A 23,389-nucleotide genomic window follows, 5' to 3' on the forward strand; every position below is an offset into this window, starting at 1 on the left:
ACTTTCCAAAACCCCGACAGATTTCATTTACAACAATACAAAGAGAAAAGTCTGAAATCTTCACATTGGAGAAGCCGTCGCCTCTCAATTAAACAATGATTCTAATTTATACCAAAACTTATATTTCTGCTCTTTCAGACTAAGAATAATATATGAAATTACCGCCTTTTCAAGGTGTTTTGTTTCATTACAGTTAAGTTTTTGTGAACCACGCTCGCACCACCTTACTGAACGCCGTCCTTGTCCACCCTTTGTGTTTCGCAGCTGAAGCAGGGCTATTCAAAGACGGTGATGGAGATCAACACTCCCCGCATCGACCAGTTGCCCATCATTGACGTCATGCTGAATGACTTTGGGGAATCCAACCAGAGGTTTGGCTTCGAGGTCGGCCCCGTCTGTTTCCTCGGCTAAACACGCCCCTACTCCCCGCTGAAGGACAGGGTCAGAGGGTACATATTAACACCCACACGCTGAGATCCGACAACCTTTACCTTCTCTCCCCGCGAAGCAAAAAAAACCTGTGTTTTCTTTTGTTGCCGAAAAGATCCACTCAAGCCCGGAGAAGAAGAGTGCCCCGAGGCCCTGTCATGAAAGCGCTGACCAGGGGAAACTACTCCTCGCCCTTGTAGGGCCAGAATCACATGACTTTAACTTACATGTAGTAAATGGGAGTGACATCAGGAAAAGGACATTTGATGCCGTGGCGGACAGTGGCGCACTTTCAGCAACAGAGAGAGGATCCACTCACCCCAAGCCCCATCCTCCCTTGTCCTTTCCCCCCCTCCCACCCGCCTCCCTCTCTGGATGCTCCGGGTGCTGCTCTGAATACAACCACAGAGGTGCTTTTGTGCAGAATCACAAAACACTCAAGGTGCTACAAAAAGTGCTTTTTGATAAAACTGTAATTATTATTATTATTTTGTACAATATTGTTCCTTTCCGAATCCACTCTAAAAAAAAAAAAAACTTGCATGTGCCCCAGCTCTTGGAGTTATTAAATAAATATTTGATAAACTATATAGAAATAAATCCAATGACAATGTTGTGTTAAAAACTAAAATTTGCTAAGAAATATAATGTCTTTTGAAAACCAATTTGTAAGTTAAAAAAAAAAATTATCCATTTGTAAATAATCTAACTTTCAATATTTGATTTTTTTTTTTTTTTTTTTTAATGAGAGGAACATAACACCTGACTCTTCTTTCATGACTTAGCAGTTGGTATGGCCATCAGGATATTAAGCCATAATAATAATAAAAAAATGAGATAGTAATATAAATATTGTAAGAAAGGGCTTATTCATCCAAACTTTATTCATCCAGATGTTATACTGTACCTCAGTTTCTTTGAAAAAATGTGGACATCACAATCATGATTATTCACAGTGGCTAACTCACTTAGGAAAAAAAAATAACATTTTTTCTTTTTGTGTTTGTTTAATTTCACTTTCACAAACGAAAAGCCCTGTCGACTTCTTTTCTTTGTAACAAAATGTTTTCATGTGCCTTGAATTGTTCATTCAAAAATATTAAAACTGGATTCTGAAAAATGTCGGGTTGAACGTCTGTATTGTTGGCTGTTGACATGATTAGTGGTCTTTTTTTTTTTTTTTTGTGATTCTGCGCTCCCTCATAGATATCACCTTCCTTTCGCCGCCATGATAATTTAAGATTAGGAGCATTAGTGGGCTGTTTGGGTTCATGTGATTGATTCTGCTGAGCCCAGGCGTTGTTGATCTCTTCCAGTCTCTTTTCTTTCTCTGACTCAGATTTGACTTTGATCAAGATCTGTTTGCATCTCCATCTCTTTAGCTTAAAGCATTGATAGCATAGACATCAGAGCCGCTTTCAAACCTGTATGATTACAGTATGTTTACAACCTATGTACAACTGAAATAAATGTTTGGTGCTTTGCCAAATGCACACTGCAATCGTTTGCATTCACTTGCAGATTATAATTATATTTACATATTTATAGGGAATTCGGTAGACACAGTGTACCGTGCATGTTTCACACAATGCATGCTGACATGTTACGTGCCAATGCTGGGCTACAACAACACTCCCCAGGCTGATTAGGGCTGCCTAACTGCACCACTGGCTTTTGTAGAAAATATAGTCAGACCACATGTCAGATATAAAAAATTGTCCTTTTTTCTGCCCAGTTATCAAACATTGTTGATGTTCTGTTGCTGCTTTTTGAGTGACTACAGTGAAAAACTCAGGACAACCAAGAAAACTTTCACTTGTCCGAGGCAGCAGCGATCAATTCACATCAGGCGACGTGCCGTGTCATTCGGTTCACTTCCATTTATCCACACGCAGTAGAGATGGCTTGTGTGCATCCCTCTACCTCGTTCTTCACATTGAAATGACACAGGTATCACATGAAGTGTCATTTACCACATAATCATACAGGATAACAGCTTCCAGAGTGTTTATGCTGCTGAACAGTCCACCGCTGCAGATGCAAATTGACAGTAATTATCTTTTCTTCCCAGGGCGTTTGTCATTTTAGCAGTGGCGAGTGTGAAGGAACAGATTACATTTATAATAATAACAGATTTTAGGCAGCAAGCGGAGATGATTTTTTCCGTCACTTTGAAAACAGTAACAGCAAGACGAGAGTGTTTGTGTGGTCTGTTTTTCATCCTGACTGATCATTTCTCCTGCTGCAGAGCGATGACACAGGTATCTCTGATGACTGAAATAAAATTTAAAAAGTCTTGCGTTTAAACAATTTCAAAATGTTTATGATCACCGTTCGATTAACACCCCTCTAATAAATCCCTGTCATAACAACTCCATAAACGTGTCATGGTGGGCTTTATATACAGTAATAAAGTGTTATTACAGCATCAAAAGTAACTGCATGCTGTTGTCTGCCATTAAACATTTACGTCGCCTTGGCTAATGTCAAGTTGTCAGGACAGAGGTCCTCAGAGCAGACTGTCACTTTCAAGGGAAATGATTTGGAGGATAATAGGAGCTGACACACAAAGACTTACTGTGCTCACAAACGGTTGTATGTATTTGGAATACCGGCGGCAAGAAAACATACAAATCTCTGCGTGTTTTCAATTCTGAAGAGCAATACTCTCCAAAAACAAACCTCTGTTTCACAGCCCTGTCATCCTCCACGTCTCAGTCGCAGCATTGACTTCAACGTACATACAGGAGAAAAAAAACAATTTGACTTTCATGAGGTCTGTTTCGTTTTTGGCTTTCTGCACAAAATCCTAAAACTGTGTTTTCCTTCTGCTGTGTGAATCATTGCATCTGTTAGCAGAGCTGTGTATGTGCTCCTGAAACCTGAATGCTGTCATCATGTTTTGGTCAGGAGAAGCACATATGGTGGTGAGTAATCATTAAGTTTGTGTGGCTGAAAATTCAGCTTGAGCTTTTTTCTCTCTCTCTCTCTCTCCTTTTTTTAAATTAATTTAAATTAATACAGGAACACCTGTTTTCTATCTTTGAAGGTAGAACAATATATTTTGCTGTTAGGTAAAATTAGCTGCAGAGCCAGGAAGAAAAATAAAAAAAGAAAATATTAGACTGCAGTCCAACTGGAGGATGTAGCCGAAGCAAAGGGTTGCTCGTTTACTTTAAACTCCAAACCGATGCAAACCCAGCCAGTCATGGCCAATCTGTCGGGACGCCCACTTTGGTCAACATGCTTAAAGATTTTTGTCAAAACTCCAGGGCTGCCGTGGGCTGTAGTCGCATCTGATGAGAAACGGTTTACAAAGAAAGGAGGAAATGTCCACACACAGAAGAAGTGTTAAATTCTCCTCTCCACTATACTCACACATTTTCTCTACCCATTTAATCCTTTCCAGGGTCATGAAGGGCCGGACCCTGCCACAGCATGAATTAAGCCAGAGGACAGGAAAGCACACTGAAAAGTTTCCACTGTCAGAGGACTAACATGGAGAGATAGACAATCACATTTAAGGCATTAAGTCAATCCAGTGGCTGGTCCGTCTATCTTACGTGGGTTTTAAATCGGAAGAAAACGTATAAGCCAAAAACTCAGAGACAGAAATACAAATGGAAGACACCTCACCACATTTATTCTCTTATTATGGCGGTCTAAATGATGTTTTTACTTCATCTCCCCTAAAAGAAATATAGATAAAAATGGAGCCCTAGATATCCTTTCCTGTCCTAGCTTGAGCGCCATTGTCTTCAAATGAATGTACTTGTATGTGTCTCTTGGTCACCGATATTTTAGGCATTTCTACTCAGGCAGATTTAAATATAAATAAGTGTAACATATAAACTTTCATAGTTCATTCAGCTGTTTTTTTTTAAACTGTTTTATCTTTAATTAAAATAAGTACTGAATTCCAGATTGCTAATTTCAATGGGAGTTAATGGTTGGTTAAGATGGCACGTGCATAGGAGTGCAGCCAGTTGAGAAGTTGTGAATTTGATATACGTTAATGTTATGTCAAGGTTTTTCTATGTACTTTCCTTTCGTCCATTGAAGTCAGTTTGTGGGCATTACAGCTATAATAGTTATAAATTTAGTAATTACTGAAAACTAGTGCAACAGAAAGAAAAAAAAGATTAAGTTTAGCAACCATTAACAGAGTTCTCGTAGTTGCCAGTTGTATTTCCTCTTATGCAACGTACGACCATTGAGTCAGGTTGAGTTTGTTTTACACTGTTGCTCATAAAGTTGGAATAATGGAATAATAAACTATGTAAACCATTGCTCATGGAGTGATTGTGACAATTGTTGCCAAGTGTATCTTTATTTGTGTCAACTTTATTGATCAATCACTTCCAAACATATCACAGTGAAAATTAAACCCTGATTTCTATTAATAGATCCATCTTAGATCCATATATCATTTTTACTGTGTGAGCATGCTGATTTTCGTATCACGGAGAGCCAAATATAAAAAACTAATCAACACCAAGCTGCTCAAGCACCCTCCAACTACCTAACCAGAACTGCTTAGTGACCAAGTGTGGAAAACCTGTGTTTTATTTCCAAGATACTGGATGTAAAAGTTTGTAACTGAAACAAAATAGTACAAAGAAGAAGAGCACACGCTCCTGGATAAAGGACGATAGAGCTGACTTGTTTAAAATAACCAACACCATGTCATTTTCACACTCCAAACTGCCTGTATTGACTGGTGTCTCTTTTGCGAGGAAGATAATTGCTTGTTCTTTCTGTTGATATTTTCTTGAAAGGCAGAATTCCCACAGACACAATACATCTCTTATGTTTACAGCATTAACATTTTTCAGGAGACAATCGATCTCTTTTCTCTCTCTCCAGTAAATACGTTCTTTGTAGCAATTATGAAAGTGCATTTGGACTGCAAAGGATACCCTGGGCTCATCATGTGTCACAACCAATTTGAACTGGATTGAGGTGCAAAGCAAGCCACTACTATTGCTGAAGAGAATCTCATCAGGTATGCAGGTCATGGCTTCCGAGAACCCTTTGTTCAAGTACGCCAAGAAACTTCTGTCTCCTTCTCCTGTCAGAGACACTCCTTGAGTTTAAGTATTCCCTGTTCAAACAGTTTCGCTGGGAAACACTCCAAGAGTACTGTGCTTCACTGCCCAACCCATCGCCTCATCCCAACCTCCTGCAGACTGCTGATCTTGAGAGGGCCCGGAGACACCCCTTCTTCTCAGGACTCCAATTTATACGAGCTCTGTGTTCTTACATTAGCATTGCATCAAGTGCCTACAGAAGGTTTTAAAGCTGACCGCTTAAGCTGTACCTCAGCTCACCTAACCTGGCAGCACTCTGTATCCTCTTTGTCAGCTTCGCTGCACTTCCACTGTCCAAACAAAGACGGGGGAAAAAAAAGAAGAATCTGTCCGTTTTCCTTAGAAAAGAGGAAATGTTGATTGGCATATGGTGAAGGTGACTCCTGCAGCCAAGGACGTGGTCTTTGCTGCAGCCTGTGAGGCCAAACCTCCAGGGGAAGGTCTGAATGGCAAGTACAGAAGCGAGGCTCAGGCTCAAGTCAAGAGTCTTTAGGCGAAGGAGGCATATTAAAGCCAAGACAAATGTTCAAATCTATCAATCAAGAAAAAGACGGATGTTCCTGACAACTTCTAAATTTTAAATTTAGACTAGTCCACTTGTCTAAATTGAGTATAGCACAAGAAGCACACACATACACAACAGCCAGGCTTCAAGTTACCCGATATAGTCTGTTAGACACATTTATCACATTATCTCCATTTAAATGAAATGGGAAACATTTGGACAATATCTTCCTGCCAGACAAGTGCAGTGAGTGATTATGAAGAAAGTGAAGGCCCAGCTCGTGTTTTGTTCATTATTGTGGGATAACTATACACGTGACATCTTATCTTAGTTGTTATTATCTAATTTTTTCCTACTCCTATCTGGATTATCTTTGTAAAGTGACCGACGAAACATAGATGACATCTACAGTTACAGCTTTCAGGAGGCAGGCGAGCTAATGCTACATTGCATAGGCTGTATAAAACATGGACATCGTATCTGTGACATCACCCACAGGTTTCAGAGTGTGGTGGCTCCGGCTTCCGCTCTCCCGGCTAATCTAAGAATGGACAAAGATGCTCAAACAAGCCACCTGTAACAGCACCTGCCTGTCAATCAAAGCAGCCATACTTAATTATACATAACTTTAAGCCTTAATATAATTTGAACAGGTGAGTTTTATAAAAATTCACCCTCAGTACAGTTGTCATGAACGGGGAATTTAGTGACCACTAAAACTAGAAACTATGGTGGCTCTGAGTGTTTAGTTTGTCCATTCTGTGCTGGAAGAGGACACATGACATCTCTAAAGTGACAAAACCATAACAATTCTTATTTTCAGGTGATTATACACTAAAAAAAACATGTTTATTATATTGAATATAATATATTCTGTAAATAGAGACCTCTAAATCTGACATACTGGACCTTTAACTGTGATGAGATAGAGTAAAAGTAGGTGAAGGTTTAAGTCTCTGATGAATAATCCAAGACACTGACAAATAAAATTCATTGTATGTTAAGATAGAGAGGTGTGGAGGAAAAAAAGTTGCATCATGAGTGAGCTGACTCTTTAAACAGGAGAAACACTCTCTGATTACCAAAACCTCATTACCATACAGGAATCTAAAATCTGTCATATTACTAAAACAAATGACACAAAGCTCTCTGTGGCGTTGTGCTGTTATAATGCTCCTCTCCGGCCAAAGCCATTAGTCACACACTCTCATACGACACAATATTTCCAGTGCTTAAAATAATTGATACGAGGTATTAAATAATGCGTTGAGCGCTCATTATGCATGCAAATGGGGTTCGCGGCTTGTGCAGGAGTATAAGACACACGGCTGTTTATTCAGCTTTCATGCTCAAGCTGTTTTACTTTCAGTCGAGATTTATAAGAGACCGCTGGCAAAATTTCAAGACTTTCTTGTTTTGAAGTAAAACTGGATATATGATTTGAAAAAGAAAAAGAAAAAAAAAAGTACTTCAGGCTACGTTTGTTTGACATTTATCTCATTTCTCCTCAACATGTTTGTTCAAAGCTGTTCAAGAACATTTTCTGCAGCATTTTGAAGAAGTGACTGTGACAACACTACGGAACAACCGCTGGAGAAAGAATGCAGTGAAACATCACAACTATTAAAAAATCATTAGTTTAGATATTGAGCTTTATAGATATTGATATTGAGCAAATGGATATATCTAGAGATGTGTGCAATTAGTCTATTAAACGCTATCCTCCAAGCGGCAACCTGCAGAAATGGCAGTTCCTCAAACGTCCACTTGAGGCTGGCTAAAAAACAAGCCAGTCTCCATAAGTCCCCATGTTCAAATGTCCAACTTCACAGCAGAAATAAACATGTTTACAGCCTGGTACAAAAAACTGTTTTGCTCTCAGCTGATTTCCTCGTTACAAATGTACCGAGGGTGAATTCTTATTGAACTCACCTGTTCAAATTATATCAAGGCTTAAAGTTATGCAGAATTAAGTATGGCCGCTTTGATTGACAGGTGGTTTATGTTACAGACAGGGGCGCTTGCCAGTAAATTTTGGGCCCCATGACAAAAATATCAAATTGTTCCCCCTCTGCACAGCTGTTGTCCCCACATCTATTTTTTGGGGGGCCCTTGGAATTGTCCTAACTTTTCCCCCCTATACGGCGCCCCTGGTTACAGATGGCTTGTTTGTTTCATTCAGCCCGCCTCAGGTTCTGCTGATGATGATGATGATGAGCTGCAACTTTAGATTAGCTGGGGAAACAGAAAAAGTAGGACCAGCTGCACAGATTTGGAGTGTTGGAAACCTGTGGATGATGTCACGCATATGCTGTCCATTTTTTGGTTACCACAGAGTAGTTAGCCAATCACTTTGTTGAACTTTTGACATATCATCTCATATTTTATTTTATTTTCCTTCCATAAATGTCTTTAAATGTGTTATTTTGGCACAAATGAGCTGCAATATTAAACCATTAGAGGTTATATGGAAAATATTTTTAGGTCATTTCTGGCTAAAAAACAACAACAACAACAACAATAATAATAATATTCATCAACCAGTCTGTGAGAAAACACACACACATGTTTTACTATCACAGTATCATCTCGCGCGCTCTCTCTCTCGCTCGCCCTCTCTCTCTTTGCGCGTGAACTCAGGCACAAAAACGCACCAGCACCATCAGCACCATCATCACCATCAGCAGCAGCAGCTCTGATCTGGAGTCTCCATCTTCTGTTTTCTGGTGAATACTGCCAGCTGCAACTTCTGTCACCGCACAGCTGCCGATAGTTCCTCCTCTCTCTCTCTCTCTCTCTCTCTCTCTCTCTCTCTCTCTCTGACACACACACCCAAGCTGGATTCATTAAAAGTCAAGAGAGGCAGCTGGATGATGTCATATCCGCGAACAACCTGAACGCAGGCTGGATTTTCGCTGCATGTATGCCCACAAACTTTTTCTTTTTTTCTTCCTCCTCCTTGCCAGTGACGAGCTTTTCTCCCCCGCTGCCCACATGGCACGCGTAACGGGGACGAGTGGATGGATGTGCCCCCCTCCTCCTCCTCCTCCTGTGGAAGCTGTGGTCCTCACCAGCGCGTAGTGGACGAGGTGGTGCGAGCCCACGGGAAGAAACTTACGTGAATTATTTATTTTTTTCTCTCTCCCTCCTTTGGGTTGTTCCCGTCACGGAGGAGGGTGGAGGAGGAACCCGAAACAACCGACAGAATGTGGTCTCTGTCCGTGGTCCTGAACCCGCTGCTGTTCCTGCTGCTGTTCGGATACTGCCCTTCAGTGGTGAGTTCACAGCCTTCATAAATGAAAGTTCAACACGAGCTGAGCTAATCCTCATTACAAAACTTGTCTTTAATCAGGGTGGAGCTCTGCACAATGCCACAACAACAGACCGAGAATGAGTCACGGTGTGTTTACAGGCAGGGTTGCATGTTCGGTCATTAACACTGACATGGAGAAAATGTTTTTAAAAATATGAATCTGAAAAAAAAAAAAGATACAGAATTTAAAGTGGTGCTAGAGGAGGAGGCATCCTCACAGCACTCATGTTTATTGCCTACATCAACCACATAGCACTGATATTGATCCTGGAGTATTGCCAGGGATATAACTCACTTTTAAGGGAGAGTTCAATCATTGTAAAATAAATAAATAAATAAAAAACATTGCTGCTATGAATTATATCCAGACAGAAGAAGCTCCACTAAACATCTTGATACATGCATATTTCCTCTCTCTCTCTCTTTCTCTGACTTCAACTGAGATAATCCATATATACAGTTTGTGTAGCTGTTGATCCCTTATTATATGTTGGAGTTTTTTAAATTCATGTGATTTATCCTTCATAGTTCAAGCTTCCCCAACTGGGAATGCATTCGGGGAGCATTATCGCAAATTGGGAGCAGCAGCTTGCAGATCACCAAGCCATTTGGACAAGAACAATGGTCGATTAGGTTCATACCACCCATGCAGAGTACAATCCCCTCCATGCCAGCGTCTTGATTGCAAAGCGGTGTCCTCACATGCTATCACCTTGCCATGATTGAAAGTGATGTGCAGAATTAATGCTTCTCATTTGTTCACACAACCAGGAAGCGTTTACAGGCTGTGCCAAAAGTCGAGATAAAAAAAAAAACAACAACAAAAAACTGTGTATCGAGATCTGTCGGAAAGTCTGAAGGAATGGCAAGAGACAAAAAAAGGAAGCAGCTGTCTGAGTTGTTTCAAGAGAGGAAAAAGTCTTTGTGCAGAGTTCCTCACACACACATACACACACGCACACACACAAAGCCTAGTTGGAGAGTGCATCTGGTTTGGCTGAGCTACAGATTCATTTTAATATGAGGAAATGTGAGAGTGAGAAGAGGGGAAAGGATGTGCGTCACTCAAGAGACAGAAGAGAAAGACGGTTTTAACAGATTGGTGAAACTTGATTCTTTTTTAGGAGCCTTTCAAAGGCAGGGTAAGGAAGAGAAGAGCTGAGGGTGGTTATTTTTCTTCCCCCCTTTCTCCCATTCAGCTGTAACGCCATGAGAAAGAGGCACATTCCAGCGACAGCCATGCTGCAGAAAGCCATCCATTATCTCTAATAATTTATACTACTACAATGTGCCACGCATGCCCTCCAGTTATCTCAGTGCAATAGCATTTTATTTTTTTTCCTGCTGCTGCTTTTCAGCGTCGTTTTCATCGAATGCACGTTGAGCATCAGAGTTCAGAGGTGGCACAGAATTAACAATAGCTCGACTGTAAATGTAACATCATTACATTCAGCGTTCACGGCTTTCTATCTGACACTCATATCAGGAATAGCTCAGCATCACTCAGGGTGGGAGTAGATTAAGCTTTAATTTCGAGATCACAAACTTTTACCAGCAACCAATAGCAAGGTGGACAAAGATCAGGGCTGCGGTGCTTTGATAACAACCGAAACAATTTTCTAACAATCTGATAAAGGCAACATAAGAGAAATTTGCTGGGGAGAAGGATAAAAGCTCAGGGGATTGATGGCATGGAAGGTGTTTTTCTTTTCTTTGACATCAAGATGAGAAAGATGTGCCAGAGAAAAACTAACATACTAATATAACATAATCCAGATTCTGAAGATCCAGATTTTTACCTACAAAATGCAGCCTGTCAGCAGGTGAAAGTCCAAGACGGAGCTTCCTCCTTTGGTCTGACGTCTTCGCCTGCTCAGAGGAGACATGATCTTTAATGGCTGATTCCAAAAACGGTCTTTAAACTGTTCGATGGATGAATGGGGGGTGGGGGGAGGTAGAAGGGAGAAGGATGCCTGCACTGTGAAAACAGACAGGGGCACTTCACTTTTACATCCACAAGGCTTGTGTGAAAAAAAAAGGCAGCCGGATGCCAAGGTTCAAATGTTTCACAGGTTATCCTCCAGCCAGATTCCAAAGTAAAAACACAATCCAAATAATAGTTGGTTGTCTGCCAAATACGCTGGTAGCGCAGACAAATTTACCATCCGCAGTCAAAGGTTCCCTGTATTTGGCTGGAGGCTTGTGTTAATTTCCCATGCTGACAGTAAACAGCAGTATTGTTCAAATACTGATGCTGTTTGCGTGTCTGATAGATATCAACTTTTCCAGCACTTCAGGATCAATATTTAGAGCGAAACCTTTTTTTTTTTTTTTGTACTGTGTACACTCTGACATTAGTTGATGGTGCTGCATTAAAATATGCTGCATTGGCTTATGATGCATAACTTTATGTTCTTTAGGCTTTATACTCTGGAGCTGTGGAGCATATTCGATGTAATAAAGGACGGGAAAAGCTCCCACAAATCAGGTTTATCTGCGTCTCCCAGCAGGACTTTCAGTTCAAGCAATGGAAGGCCTAGTGAGGAGAAACAGAAGAATTTCAGCGCTCGGGTTATTCATCAAGGAAACTCTATTTATTGTTGAAGAGGAAATTTACTGGAGACTATATACTGTGGAGGAATATCTTACAGGAAAAAAAATGCTTTCAAAGCCCGGGCGTTTTATAAGTCAGTGGAATTGGTTGGCGTCAAAGCGTTGGGGGGCCATGAGGCAGAAGAATGGATGACCCCTGAGCAAGAAATAAAAGAACATAACAGCTGTACGCCGCAATTTCATAAGAGCGATATCATCAGTGTTGGATTTATTTAGTGTGTCTCTCTGTATGTGTGTGGGCTGTGCATTCACGACTGTGCCTGTGTTTCTGTATGCAGACCATCCGGCCAAAGGAGGGGTGGCAGGTGTACAGCTCAGCTCAGGATGCAGATGGGCGTTGTATCTGCACAGTGGTGGCACCTGAACAGAATCTGTGCTCCAGAGATGCCAAAGGCAGACAGCTCCGCCAGCTCCTGGAGAAGGTACGAGCACACAGCCACACACACACACACACACACACACACATTTCTGTTTATTTGACAATACACAGACTCGCTCTCTAACACACTCACACACACATACACATACATTTACTGTAAGCAACCAGCACCTAAATCCTACGACATATAACATTGATTTCGATCGTTATTCAGAGAGAGATTGCACCAGACAGGTCCATAACCCTATTTTCCACTTCTGCATATATTACATGGATGACATCAGCTGAATGGTTGCTTGTGAAAGACGAGAACGCTCTCAATTTCACCTTAACGCGACTGGAGTGCCTCGCTTTTTATTTATTTTTTTGCTAATAAACCCTTCAAGGCTGTTGTTAATATTTGAAGTATTATCAGGCTTTTAAGCATTTAAATAGGGCTGTTGTTCCTGTTGGAAAGTGGACTATAATCAGAAAATCGTTTTTTTTCAAGGGTTTATATGTATTTTTAATTTAAATACTTTGAATCCCTAATGAAATAGCTTGTTGTGACAGTAGTGATTTAATGCATTATCTACAAACAAACTAATAGCACGGCACCGGAGTCACTTTCATCAATTAGTATGCCGCATAAGGAAGCATTCCTCTAGCCTACATTTTAATGTTGCATGCCAAAGGCTGTTCTCTGTCATTCACTGGGGCCTTTGACACTAATGTACTAAACTGCTTCAGGGCTTCAGTGAGGCCATTTCAGGATCCCTCTAACAGAGCCAGAAAAGTATGCAGGACACAATGTGTGACTGTTGTGCCACAATGTTTTTTACTTGCAAATAGAGCCAAAGAGAGGGGGGGACGTTTATTCATGTTCACATGCCCCATAAACCCGGCGAAGCTTTTGTTAAACCAGCGAGAGAGACGCTGTAATGTTTTCTGTCAAATATCTGCTCTGAAACATGTAATCAAACCTGGCAGATTCAATATTTTCAGTGACTATGAACTATAATAGAGAGAGAGGAAACTGTCACATAACAGTCCAATGTCCATGTAAAATCTATCAAAGCTCTATTCAGCTCACACATAGATGGTTAAAAGACAATCACGTTGGAGGTCAAAATGTTGATTTGTTCCTTGGTCGGAGCATGGCAGGCTCCCGAACAGCTGAACATGGAGGACGTTTTAATCTGGCGGTGGACGGGAAAATCAATGCTGCACTGTTTCATTCTTTTCAAAAGGTGCAGAACATGTCGCAGTCAATCGAGGTGCTGAACCTGAGGACGCAGAGGGACTTTCAGTATATCATGAGAATGGAGAGCCAGATCAAAGGGCTCCGGTCGAAGTTCCGACAGATCGAATCGGACAGGAAGACGCTCGTCAACAAAAACTTTCAGGTATATTTTTTGTTTGAAGTTTAACTCTGTGAGAAACATCACAGGGAAAGTCTGCAAGGAAAGGATCTCCTCTAGAGAAACCTGAGGAGCATCTGAATGGATAAACTTTCATTCCTGATAAGATCACAAAGGCCTGGTCAAGGACAAAAAGTGTCTCAAATGTCTAGTATCACTTGAAAATAAGACTTGTTGTGCTTTTGTTACTTCAGAATGAGGCTTTTATATCTAGAGATGCCATGGGTCATCTTCCACAGAGTTGAACATGTTTCTAAATGCCTCTAGTTAGGGCTTTTTGTGCTTTTCGTGACACCTTTAGGCCGTATTAAGACCAAATCAGGTGTTGTAGAAAATCACTGCAGGGTTGTGCGGGGGTGTATAGTGGTGGTGGGGGTGTTTATTTGTAACAGCTATGAAACAATCAGAAAATAACTTTCATTACTTTCGCTGATTCATTGCCTTTCTGATACCACCGCTCCATTACTCTCATTTCTTGTCTAAGTTGTTCAACCACCGCTCGCTCTTCGGCAACCATTCGACAACAAGCGAAAGGAAACCTTGTCCCTGTCACTGTTTTGCAGTCCATGAGTCTACCTGAATAACCTCAGTATCACTTTCACGCTGAGTTGTGTTTTTTTTGCAGACACCCCCTGCAGACCGTACCGCCGCAATCTAAACACACTCCCCCCGACTCAAATCAATATAATTCCCAGTGTTTTCGCTGCGGTGCTGGATTTGGTCTGAATACAGCCTCAGGTTGGGAAGAGGAGGTGAAGTGAGAGGCATTTGGTTGGTTTAGCAGTAAAGCACTGTAACTGTTCACACAAATAAACTCATCTGTTAGGTCATGTTATACGTACAGCTGCCTCTTTCTTCTCGATTCTTCGTATGAACAGAAATAGATTCTGATTTTAATGAGACTCCACTCCTGGACCTCACAGTAAAAGAAGTTATTCGACGGGCACTGCATCAAATTCTAAATAGAGAAGAAAAGATTTTTATATAATGTGACATGGTATAATTGACACTGACATTGAACAACAATAATAAGAGCAGTTACTATAATAATCATTACTATTATCATCCATCAGTGAAAACTGTTTGGGGCTGGACTAGAGCTTCTCCCCATCCTTTTGTTGCCCTTTATGGTGATTAACTTCTGATAAAGACAATCTTTCCTACAAATATTAAAATCATTATTACTCTACGTTAATATGGGTTTTCTTGAATCATATATTCTACTTTAGATAAATATGTTGTTGCTTTCAACACGTCATACGTTACATATTACTAGTCACTTACATCTGAAAGTTTATTCTCTGTTTAGAGTGAAGTGTTACTGATTACACTACTTTTACGTTACCTTCAGCAAAATAACTGCAGAGGTACGACTGTGCGTTATGAAATGTTAGAGGGTAATGCTGTTTCATAGCAGGTAATCAAAGCAAGCTAAACTTTATTATAGTCCATTATTAAATCCAGAGGCGGAGGATATTGTATAGTGAAGGTTATTCTCTAAAGCACAGACCCCATTTATGCATTCACACGCATTGTTTACCACTTTGTATTAAAATTGGCCACTTATATTAATAATAGTGTGATGATGCAAAACAGTTAAATAAGCCCAGACCTTGTAAATGAAAGAACACCTGCAGAAACAATTTAGTTTTGCACAGTTTATCCATTCATTCGTAGTCATCCCACTGTTCCAGTAATCACCAAATTAGATCGAATAAGTCTTTCATTCAGTCTGGCTCCAGACTACACTGTCTGGCTATCACTGCAACAATAATGCCAGACCTTTCTCTTGCTGCTCTCCCACTTACAGTAAGTCTCTCCGGTCTTGGCCTGTCCCCCGCTATGTCGTCCAAGGCGAGTCCAGTTGAACCGCAGAAAACATTCTGCCTCTAGAAGCTGTTTTTCTTCGGTGGCGTCCATGAGCTTCTTAGCTCATTGAACGAGAGTCTGTTCATGCTCTCACTCTTCCTTTTCTGACAAAATCAAGCCAATAAAAAAGTTATATATTACTGTAATAGAAAGTGTTCCCACTGTTTGTACCATGAAAAAACAAACCCTGAAACAGCTGTCACTGGAAACAAACTGAACTCTTCTTGCCAGATTGAGAGATTTGTTCAGAGAGGTGTTTTTGCAGCGTTGTATCCTTCTTCTTTTTTTTTTTTTTTAAGGAGCTAAAGGGAAAGATGGAGTCTTTGCAGCCGCTGATACCTGTCCTGGAGCAATACAAGACAGACGCCAAGCTCATCTCCCAGTTTAAAGAGGAGATCAGGAACCTGTCTGGCGTGTTGATGGGCATCCAGGAGGAAATGGGAGCCTACGACTATGAGGAGCTGCAACAGAGGGTTCTAAATCTGGAAAATCGTCTCCGCAACTGTATGAATAAACTCAGTAAGTGGCCCCCAGATTAGGCAATGACACACGGATCATAGACCCATTTCCTGCAGCTACCAGCAGACTGGCATTTTAGATACAGAGCAGAAGGCAGAGAAACACGAACTGCTACTACAGTAGAGGTTGTGGTTTGATTTTATTTGCTGCCTAGACGTAAAAGGTGGTGGCGTCAGCAATCATGAAGCTTTGCACCCTTTGGCATTTGCAGTTTAGCTGCGGGTCCTTCGCCCCGCCCACCGAGGTTTACCTCGTCTAATAGGATCAATTCTGCCTTGTGGAGCAGCTTATGCCTCTGATAAAGGTTTGCATGACTACACTCCAATTTGCTAACTGTCAGGTTATCAACACTGATGGAGCCTGTCAAAGTCTCCACATAAATAGCTAACATGTGAATGCCAATGGGATGTGGCTGGAAATCTGTCTGAGCTGGAGATGATTGCTTATGCATTCATTGTGCATGAAGCTTTGATTGATTAGGTAAAATAGCAGTTAAATACTCAATAGGGAACTTGCAAGCTTGCATGCAAGTGACAGCCTATTGTCGTTTGGCACAATTAAAGTGTCTTGCAAGATGAATTAAGTGCAGCTTAAGTACTTCAAATATTAAACTATGTGGGATAAATGTGAACCCATGTCTGACACATGAGAAGGGGTTTTATTAGTTGCTACAATGAGGAAGTTTCTCTAAATTAAGCATGACCAGATGCTGAACACAAACAGTCCAAATCTTTTTGGAAAAAACCAATCCAGTACTTTGTTATTTATTCCAGGACTATCATCAAAACATTGGCTATAAGCTTTATCGTGTGGAGTTTGTGCTGTGTGTGACCGGAGCTTTGTGATGTGTTCACAGCATGTGGCAAGCTAATGAAGATCACTGGGCCGCTGACAGTGAAAACTTCAGGGACCAGATTCGGAGCCTGGATGACTGACCCACAGGCGTCTCCAAAAAACAACAGGGTGAGCCGAGTTAATGTTCTTTGTTTGATGTTTCGAGCTTTTGAAGCAACAGCATGCGGTTTAATGATTTACATACAATCACTTCCCTCCTGTTGCGGTGGTGGCGGGGTAGTTGTTGTTGTATTACAGCATCATACTCGCTAAAACTTTTTTTTTTTTTTGACACTTTGACTGCTGAGATCAAGCATAAAACTTGATGCAACTTGCTGGACATGTTGATGTACATGAGGCTGTTTCATGACTGGATTCTTTTAATTGCATGTGGAAAAACAACAACAATACAAATGGACTTACTGGGAGAGTTTCAGGGCTTATAGCTATGAACTACAGATTGGTTAAAAGCACAGTCAGGGTGTGTGTTTCTGTGTTTCCAGGAGTGATTGATGGCTGGGACAAAAAGCCAAAAGCACATCTTTTTTTAAATATTCAGTGATTTTGATGAAACTGGATCATAATTTTTACAGAGTACATTTGCTGTTTTTTGTCCTCCAGCTGCTCAGCTGAACTCAACTGTTTTTTGATGGACAGATAGCTGCGGCCTAATGACTTGCTAAAGTAACTAACTGCTAATTAACTGCTGCTAACCAAGCTGCAACCTCCATAGCTGGGAAATGTAGTCAATGCGAAAGTGCTAAAAGCTGTAATTCCTCGAGCGGCCACTTGAAGCTGGCTGCAGATCTCCAATCTCCATAAGTCCCCATGTTCAAATGTCCAACTTCACAGCAGAAATAAACATGTTTATGTGGCAGTCGGTAGTGTAGTGGGTTAAGCGGCCGCCCCGTGTGTGGAGGCTATAGCCCTCGCTGCAGTTGGTGCCGGTTCGAATCCCGCATCGGACAGCTAATTTACTGCATGTCACTCCCCCTCTCTCTGCTTCCTGTCTATCTTTAGCTGTACTATCAATAAAGTCATAAAAGGCCACAAAAAAAAAAAAAAAGAAATAAACATGTTTACAACCTGGTACAAAAAACAGTTTTGGCTTCTATAGCTAATTTCCCCGTTCATGACAACTGTACTGAGGGTGAATTTCTATTTTTAGCTCACCCATTCAAATTATATTAAGGTTTAAAGTTATGCATAATCAGCAGCGTGGCAACTTTGATTGACAGGTGGGTGCTGTTACAGATGGCTTGTTTGAGCAACCAGGCGTTATTCCTGAAGGAACGGTAACTTGGCAAGAGAACCACCTTGGTAGGCCACTTTATTCCCTGACAAATAAAAAGCTTTGTTAACAGCTCTACTGGCTACTATAAACCTTAATCAATATCTGTGACAACCTCCCTCCCTATCTGCCAATTTCTACAGGAAGCATGCAAATATGCAGAAACAGAGGAGCACTCTTTCCATTTCATGAGCACTTTAAAGCATTTCCCTCCTCAAGAGCATTTGAAAGCCAATTTTCTGAATGAAAAAAGATTGCCGAGGCCAAATGTTTGACCTTCCAAGATCAAGTTGCAAAAAGTAGTTATTGAAAAACCGTTTTTGAATGTTTTCATTTCTCCTTTGTTTACATGACTTTGGACTTTTTGGATGAACCAAAATTAAATTAATTCTATTGACTGAATATTATACCTGATGAATATTATACATGATAAATATTAATTAACTTATCATCGACAGTTGTCTGTTGTCGCTGTGCCTTCATTATTTTTCACTTTTAGTGCATGGATGTAAGCCAGGTAACATTTTACGTGTTAATATTAGCTGAAGCAAACAGGGAAAAAAAATATTTTCTGCATCACCAGCTGAATGACGATGTTCCCGTGGGAGGAAAAAAAAAGAAAAGTTTGTGCTACTGTAATTAAACAGCTTCATTAAGTGACATTAGTAAAGTACAGCTCGGCAAGTTTGCTTATATAATGTATTCCCTGAGATGAGAATCTGTGGAGAATTAAATCTGAAATGCTGCATATAACCTCCTCCGGAGCAGGTGAGGGCAGAATAAGTTACCATGGTGATCTAGTAAGGTTAAAAGAGAGCCACCTTCATGACACTGACAACTCTTTAGGCTCAACATACCTCGCTAACCCATTAATGTTGCACTCCCTCTGTCCTATCAATACCAATAAAACAGAATAAAAGTCCATCACTGAAGGTTTGGCCTCCAACAAATGTCTGACCACTGGTTGTTTTATGGAGCTCCAGTGGTCATCTCCATTTAGTGAATATAATTTATGTGCATGTTATCATATAGATCACATTTTTTGTTTTCCAGGTAATTATGCTGATATTATATATGAGATATTAGTATTTCTTGTAAAGTGTACATTTATTTGTCCTCAGGTCTGGTACATGGACAGCTACACCAACAACAAGATCGTAAAAGAATATAAATCCATCGCTGATTTTGTGGCAGGAGTCGAGTCGAGAACCTACAACCTTCCTTTCAAATGGGCCGGAACCAACCATGTGGTGTACAACGGCTCTTTGTACTACAACAAAATGCAGAGCAACATCATAGTGAGGTACAGCTTCGAGACGGGACGCGTGGTCACCCAACGGGCTCTGGAGTCTGCAGGCTTCCACAATGTTTACCCCTACACCTGGGGGGGCTTCTCTGATATCGACCTGATGGCGGACGAGCTGGGCCTGTGGGCCGTGTACGCGACCAACCAGAACGCCGGGAACATCGTCATCAGCCAGCTGAACCCGGACACGCTCCAGATCCTCAACACATGGAACACAGAATACTCAAAAAGGAACGCCGGCGAGTCTTTCATGATCTGTGGGACGCTCTACATCACTAACTCCCACCTGACCGGTGCCAAGGTTTATTACGCTTACTCCACGAAAACCTCCACATACGAGTATACAGACATTCCCTTTCATAACCAGTATTTCCACATGTCAATGCTGGACTACAACGCCAGGGACCGCGCCCTCTACGGCTGGAACAACGGCCACCAGGTGCTGTTCAATGTCACACTTTTCCACATCATTAAAACTGAGGACGACTCATAAGCGGAGGAAATGCTATACAGAAAGAAATGATGAAACCACAGAAATAATGGATGGTTGCTCTTGAATGTTCTAATGATATTTATTTACTTTATTTATTTATTTATTTATTTATTTATTTATTTATTTATTTATTTATTCATGTAATTTCTTTTGCCATTTGCCCATTTTCATATGAATGTTAACTAATCGAAATATTGTCCATATGAAAATGTGACACTTTCTCAGTAAAAAATAAACAACAGCACAAAATCTAAACTAATGCGGTAACACATTTTTCAATAATTTACATAGCAACTTTTAGAAACAGTGAACAGTTGATTCTTTTCTCTCCCAAACAAAAGCTTTTTTCCAAAATGAAGTCCTCATATTTATAATGGTTTCCTCCTCCCGTCCTGCATTTATTCATGGCCCCTTAAGTTATTCAGATTTTGACTGCGTTCACTAATTGTTCATTTTGTTTCCATTCTTTTCCTTTGCCATTTATTCATCATCATCATCTGCTAATTTATTCCTGCTTTTTCACTGCCTCCATTTAGCTTTCAGACTTTGTCTTTGTACTTTTACTTTCAAAAATGTTTTTTTGGGGGGTTTTTTCTTTGCACTTGACCTTGTACAAGACAATGAGAAATGTGGTAAACCATAATGCACCTGTATAGTTACTGTACTTGGCTTTTTTGTGATTCTCATTCATCCAGGTCTTAGGATATCTTCGAATACCAAGTCAAAGTCTGTTTGTCTTTAACTCGGTACTTTAGAGATATTAGCTTTTTTGTAACTTCAGCAACAGTTTGTATGCCTTATTCAGTGCGGTATGTTCTGTAAGCCCAAGGATAACAGCTCTCATGCATGAATGTTGGCTATCCTAATAGCATTTTTACTGTTACAGTATATCTCTCTCTCTTCTCTCTTCTCTCTAGCTATATTAATGGTAAAGATTCATTTATACAGATGGCAGTAGGTGACTTTAATAAGCATTCATTTGTGTAAATAAGAAGTTATACATAACCAAAATAAAGGTATTGTTTTCATTAAGTCAGTGTTCTGTGTGTTTGTGTTCTCGTGGTAACAGCAGTGGCACTGCACCATTTGGTTTAACGTGACGTCACTTTAAATCCATAGACCTCAGTGCAACGATGCATCTCTGCCAACCAAAAGAGTTATTTCACTGTCCTCTAAAAGCACAAAGTGACTTAGGGTTTTTCTCATTTCCTGCGCTACCTTACTCATTTTGCATCACCGTAACTCTTTGCCACAGTTTTTTTTTATCACGTTAAGAGATATTTCCTGGTTACTGTCAGTACGGAGGAGGACAGCATCTCTGAGCTGTAAATATCACTTTGCACTCAGTGACAACAGCTTGCAGGAGCTTCGTTGTTTGGTCTGATTTGATTCTGTTAGAGAACATGTAAGTATATTAGCCTGTGTTTAAATTTGATATATGTGCTCATATTGACAGGTATTGACTTTTGAAAATATCACTTTATAGACACAGAAAAGCAGAGAGCTTTTGTGGTGCTAATAGTGAACAGAACTTTACTGTTGAGATACATTAGATGCATTTCTCACTTAAAATGTTAGATAATCTTTGCTAAATGTGAAGTTGAAGATGTTTTTTTAAGCTGTTTGGAATTTTTTTTTAAATGCATTTGGAGTCCAAACTTTATTTCTCTCTGACACCTGAATATAAAGATAACATTACAGATTCTGTTGCAATTATCTTTAGTGATTGATATTCATTGTCTAAATTCACTTGGGATTTATTTATTGATATGGTATTTTGCTTTCATTTTATTTACGCTGAATATAAAATCATGAATTTCAATCTATTATATGAATGCCCTGGCATGAAGATCAATCATATGGATGGTGTTTTAGTCAATATTTAGTACATAGATGTATAAATAAATAAATAAATAAAGCAATTAATGTAACTATAAATTAAGTTATACAGTTGAGTACATAAGTAAATAAAAATGACTACTTTAGTTTTTTTCAGGGGACTAAAAAATATCATTTAAAAAAAAATATATATATACTGACCTTATCTATTTACATATTAATTGTCTTATTCATTTAGTTAAGGATTTTTTCACAAGCATATTTATTTATGTATTTTTATTTTGACAAAAATGGCATTCCATACAACCAAGTGTCAGTATCAGTATCACTAGTGAAGAAGTAGGAGCGATAAGATAAGAGCTGTCCATCATAAGAGGATAAGAGGAACCATAAATCGAAGCAAATTCACATAACAGGTGATAAAGCCACCCACAGGAAATAAACTCACTCACTAAGATCATTAACCCCTGGCAGCCAGGCCATAAAAGTTACACCTTTAATTGGCAGCTTAACGGCTGACTAACGAGCTGAGATATGAAATATGAATCAATAAAAATGCAACAAGAAAACATATTATTAGTTTCTCACAAAAAGTCAGCCAACAAAACACGACTCGAGTTATCTCACGCCTCATCATCAATTCACTCGTTCTAAAAATACGATAATTAATGCGCGATCAATATGAGATATGAATTCCCTGGTGAACAATGGGATTCTCAAACAACATTTATACATTGAAATCCAATAACAGAAGTTAATTATGAAGCAAGAGAAAAAGTTCTGAAGGAGTTGGACTTGACCCAAGAATTCTGGTAAGTTTAATGAGCGAGGCCGATCTTTTTACAGAGAAAAACATTTGTTTCCAAGCAATTTAATATAGCAGCGAGTCCTAAAATAAATATTGTGAACTATGTCTTGAGGCAAGCAGTGTGTTTTATAAGATACTGACTGATGACTGGTCAGTACAGATTAAACATGCCTTGTTAGGATTCACACCTTTTGCAGTGCCAGTCAGCTGACTCGTGCATGGCGACTTATTCAGGAGCCTTTTTTTTGGCGAGGAGGTGTGTCATGACCTGTGAGGACTTTTTTTTTTAGCCATCCACTGCTGCATGCTCAAACTGTCAGTGTTGGACCAAGTGTCTGGACAGTCAACATAAGTATGCACTGACCACCCACAGTTAAATCTCTGACAGGAGTTGAAGCTCAGTGCAGAAGGCATCTCAAAGGTCAGAGAAGCAACTCCATGCCTACGAGACACAATATGAAGCTCCTGAGATATTGATCCCTGGAGTGCACCAATGTCAGAGACATTCATGTGTATTACCCATGTGCTTCTCACAGCATATAGAGGCACTGAATCTGGACTCTATGAGTCTTGAATTACTATCACTGTCTTATATGTCAGAACAGTTGTATAGTAGATGGCAGGTTTATTGATGGACAGGCGCCCTTCTAGTGAATCTGGACCTTGGATGTTCTTCTAGTGGAGAAAATGTGGCCTCAAAG

General features: G+C 40.1%; 2 protein-coding genes and 1 long non-coding RNA gene across 4 annotated transcripts in view; all 3 read left to right on the forward strand.

Moving 5' to 3' along the window:
• Positions 1-1,949, forward strand: part of LOC104931259 (collagen alpha-1(XI) chain) — an 81,598-nt gene extending 79,649 nt beyond the window's left edge. The window contains exons 67-68 of one of the 2 annotated variants that reach the window (XM_019276254.2): positions 265-449; positions 545-1,949. In XM_019276254.2, the coding sequence (XP_019131799.1) occupies positions 265-411 (147 nt within the window). In that variant the 3' untranslated portion in view covers positions 412-449; positions 545-1,949. Of the gene's footprint in view, positions 1-264 lie in introns of both variants that reach the window. The other variant, XM_019276253.2, reaches the window with a different exon arrangement.
• A 428-nt stretch (positions 1,950-2,377) lies between these two features.
• LOC113748288 (uncharacterized) lies at positions 2,378-4,620 on the forward strand. Its single transcript, XR_003464227.1, has 3 exons — positions 2,378-2,690; positions 3,286-3,356; positions 3,839-4,620. It is a non-coding gene; the product is annotated as an uncharacterized LOC113748288 (long non-coding RNA).
• A 4,017-nt stretch (positions 4,621-8,637) lies between these two features.
• LOC104931260 (noelin-3) lies at positions 8,638-21,023 on the forward strand. The gene is made up of 6 exons (XM_010746222.3): positions 8,638-9,299; positions 12,229-12,372; positions 13,559-13,714; positions 15,898-16,117; positions 16,974-17,080; positions 19,364-21,023. Exons 1-6 carry the CDS (start codon positions 9,231-9,233, stop codon positions 20,039-20,041), a joined length of 1,374 nt encoding a protein of 457 aa, XP_010744524.2. The 5' UTR covers positions 8,638-9,230; the 3' UTR covers positions 20,042-21,023.
• The last annotated feature ends 2,366 nt before the right edge of the window (positions 21,024-23,389 follow it).

The sequence above is a fragment of the Larimichthys crocea genome, chromosome II (genome assembly GCF_000972845.2).
Source record: "Larimichthys crocea isolate SSNF chromosome II, L_crocea_2.0, whole genome shotgun sequence".
Taxonomy (NCBI): Eukaryota; Metazoa; Chordata; class Actinopteri; family Sciaenidae; genus Larimichthys; species Larimichthys crocea.